Source organism: Centruroides sculpturatus, unplaced genomic scaffold (genome assembly GCF_000671375.1).
Source record: "Centruroides sculpturatus isolate CEXI.00-Female unplaced genomic scaffold, Cexi_2.0 scaffold503, whole genome shotgun sequence".
Lineage (NCBI taxonomy): Eukaryota > Metazoa > Arthropoda > Arachnida > Scorpiones > Buthidae > Centruroides > Centruroides sculpturatus.
Genome location: NW_019384729.1, coordinates 513,401 through 517,330, shown reverse-complemented (window position 1 = coordinate 517,330; position 3,930 = coordinate 513,401). Strand labels below are relative to the sequence as shown.

Here is a 3,930-nt window from a genome sequence, read left to right as displayed (position 1 = left end):
ACACAGCATTCCAGTCGTGAAAAAATATGTATTTTGGAATGCCGAGTGCTCGTTATGTCATTGTCACTGTCACTCACGCGGCAAAAAATGCTATCTTAATAATGATTTATCTATCATTAATAAGTATTGTAGGTTGTTAGCCATGGTCGAAATGGCATTGCCGAATTATTGCCCGTGTATAAATACCACACGAGTGTACCTCACACGTCTCTCCAGGCAAAATCGTTCGCAGACACAGACGAAAAGAAAGATTTAATCAACATAAATGACCACCAATACTTGCAGTTTCTTCGTTTCTTTTGATTTAATTAATTATGTCTTTTGACGGTTGTGTCCGTGTCGGCTAATATTACAAACCCTTTATTATCAGCGTGTGTAGCTTATGCTTTTAACCGAAAAGTGAATATATGTATTTGAAATTTTTATATTGTTAAATGTGCTCGATATTTGAAATTCTTTGGGCACGAAATCTTTATGCCCCGAGGTGTTTCACCGCATACTACTTGGCGTTTTTGAAAAGCTTTTTTTTTATGGCAAACCCACTTTCCATATTGACGAAATGGTAGCTTGGAAAATTGGGCAATGGGCGGTGCCTTGGCATTGTTTAATTAAATTTCTTCTCTAAAGTCTCAATTTACCACAAATGTTTATAGACTAAGAAGTGTCCAGACGTGAAACGATCTCTCCTTCAGTATCTCGAAGAGCATTTAGCATTTATAATACATACATTTAAATAAATTAAATTAAAACTATTAACGATCTTTCGATAATAATTATACGTGAAATTAGAGTTTAAAAATTGTGATTTTTGTAAATAACTTTATAATCCGTCGAGTAAGAAATTAATTTACATTTGATTAATAGTAATTAGTACATAACTTATGTTAGAGTAAATTAGGTTAATTATATTGGAAAATATAGTGTTAAGTTGTCAAAACACTTCCATCATTAATGTATTTAACAGTAATTACATATACAGACTAATCTGATTATTATATAATAATTTCGAGAGATGTAAGGAAAACATTTCAAATTTTACAGAAAACAATTCACATATAACGAGCAATTATCTATTGTTTCGATTTTAATTCATATTTTTAATTTATTTCATTTAAAATATATGCACACCACTTCAAATTAGTATTGTCTTGCCCCTGTACATCATACTTTCCTGTTAGTAACGGAATCGTGCCGGTCGTCTAACTCCTTTCGGGAGGAAAATTATTGTGATTGAAATGACGTAAGTTCCGGTTTTTATCGGAAGTTCGTACATAGTTAATCGGGGCCTCCTGGATCTAGGCTTTCAACACCCTGTCTCGATTTTCATGTATCTAACTCCGTTCTCGAAAATAAAGAAGGACAGACAGACAATTTACAATTTTTTCAAATTGGATCCCAATTACGACATTACCAATTGTCAATTTAAAATGTTTGCATGCCCTGATAATTCCTAGAAGTTTGACAATGACGTTCCAAACGCCATTGTCAAACTTCTAGGCTTACAAGATGGCGGCGCTCAACGTCTGACGTTCACGTTTTAGAGATGAAAACTTCGGCCGCAAGCTCTCTAATATGTTTGGGAAAATATCTATTCGTAAGTAGTTAAGCCGGTTATTGTTATTTTTATATAAGAATATCCCTTTTTAACGTTTCAAGATAATGCATCGCATCGGTACATAATGTTTTATTTTAGGCGTAAAAATTACAGAAGTTTCAATGTTATAAATATGTAAAATAAGAGTAACTGAAGTTACGCTACAGTTATGTGTATTGTATTGCGTAAAATGTTCTTGCAATAGTATAATTTAAAAGAATAATGCTTTAAATGTATAGTAAATAAATATCAGGGGTCGCGCTGCATAGGACCAAAATCGCCACTTGACGATATTTTTATTAACCTCTTGGCACTGGTGGGCAAAGCGGCTTTAATACAGCTAGACAAGCATGCAGTTATGATCCTCGGGTATATTCAGGATCTAATTACCAAGGTACAGTACATTACATTTTCTTCACCAGGCAACACGCCCTGCTATTTATTGATAAATGCTTTCACGCTGTCCAGAAGACAGAAAACAAAAATCATCAAATAGGAACAATTTGTTGTTTGTGCCATTTAAGTAACAAGAGGGCCAACATTATATGTCACTTATACGGTTGGCCAAATCTATAAAAAATGCCAACGAATGGTGATAGTTGGAGAATAAGCCGTCCAGCTCTCCCGATACTCTAACAAACAGACAGGCACTCAGAAACTTTTAAGAATGGTTTGATCCCGATGTATTGGGTCTTGTTTCATTCCATCCTTTTAGGGACTTTATCGTAAGTCCAAGAATAAGCCACGAATAAGGCCTCGCCGAAGGCCATAAATAAGAACCTTTTGGTGATATTTTGAATTCATATTAATAGCAATATAAAGATATTTTAATTAATTTTATTGTTTTAATTTATATTCCTGTTTACAGCATTTCCGTCGATAAACTTAATTTGATTAACGATTTCCTAAAAGTAAAGAGGAAATTACTAATTAAATTCGCCTTTTCCGATAAACTCCAACTTAATTTAATGAGTTGACATTCAAAATTTCTTAATAGAAGTTTTCGATATTCAAGAGCGTAAGGTGAAGCTAATCTTTAGCAATGAAAGTGTTGGCATTATTGTTATTTCTGGCTGTAGCCTGGAGAGTTGAAGCACTTACTAAAGACGAAATGCGAACTATTTTGTGCTGTAAATTTAGTTTAATTGAAATTAAATTCGATTCTCCTAAATAAGTATTTTAAAACGAATTTTTTGCAGCCGCTCCGCTTGAGTATTCGGTAAGATTCATTGACTGTACATTGGATAAAAGCTCCGCATTCGTCCAAAAGGTAATTTTTTTTAACGTAAAGATAAATATAGAAAATAAATAAAGTAATTTTAATTAGTTAAACTAAATGCTCTTTAAATTTGCAACTAGGCCGGCGATATAGCTTACGAGTGTATTAACGAAAAGTTCGAAACTGAAGGGAAAGCAGAAGCCATTTTATCTTTAGTCTGTCAGGATTCTGTGTCTAAAAATAGAAAGGTGTGTACAGTACATAATTAATCAATTATCATATTCGATTATACGACTGTATAAATCAGTGCTTACACTTGTATATCGGTGGCAGACATATTGGCCACGTTGCCTGTAAAGTGGACTTAAATACAGGGGCTGTATTCTGGTCACTGTCTCTGGTCTCTCACAAGCCGGTCGCTGATTGGCTAATTCAAATGATTAGCCAATTGGCTAATCATTTGGATTAGCCAATCAGCGACCGGCTTGCGAGAGATAAGAGACCAGAGATAGTGACCAGAATACGGCCCCAGGTGTGTTAGCAAGCCAGCATAGCAGCTTTAGCACAAATGCGCTTATTGAGATGATTTCGTTCTTTAAATAAGATTTAATAAATTATTCATGACGGTGAGGTGCGCGTGTAAAATTCAAGAGGTGTAAGACTGATGAAAAATATTATTAAATACTCAATAAATTAATACAGTATAAAAGTTCTGATGATAACATTTTAAATACAATTTTAGGTGAACTCTTGTCTTAATAGAGGAATAACAGTAAGTTAATGTTTGTATTGATAAATATTTTATAATTTATTCGGTAAATTGGATAATTGTATAATTCTTTTCTTGTAGGAGTTAGGAGAAGGAAAGTCGGAAGACATTACTTCATTCATTGACGCTTTAAAAGCTTGTATCACGCTCTCGTTAACATAAAACTAATCTGTTTTCATTTTGTGTATTTTGAAAATGTTTTTCTCTGGATTTTCCATTAATTTTTCAAAGTAAATATTTGTGTATTAAATAAAATTGATATTCGAACATTAACTATGTGATACCGGTACGTCTTTTATATATCTATATAACCCATTGAACGCGTGTCCGTCCGTCCGCGTAACAGTA

The 3,930-nt window shown here is 33.5% G+C and overlaps 1 protein-coding gene across 1 annotated transcript; it reads left to right on the top strand.

Moving 5' to 3' along the window:
• The first annotated feature begins 2,597 nt into the window (after positions 1–2,597).
• Positions 2,598–3,930, top strand: LOC111628168 (venom protein 29-like). The gene is made up of 5 exons (XM_023371910.1): positions 2,598–2,724; positions 2,794–2,864; positions 2,954–3,061; positions 3,556–3,585; positions 3,664–3,930. Exons 1-5 carry the CDS (start codon positions 2,637–2,639, stop codon positions 3,742–3,744), a joined length of 378 nt encoding a protein of 125 aa, XP_023227678.1. The 5' UTR covers positions 2,598–2,636; the 3' UTR covers positions 3,745–3,930.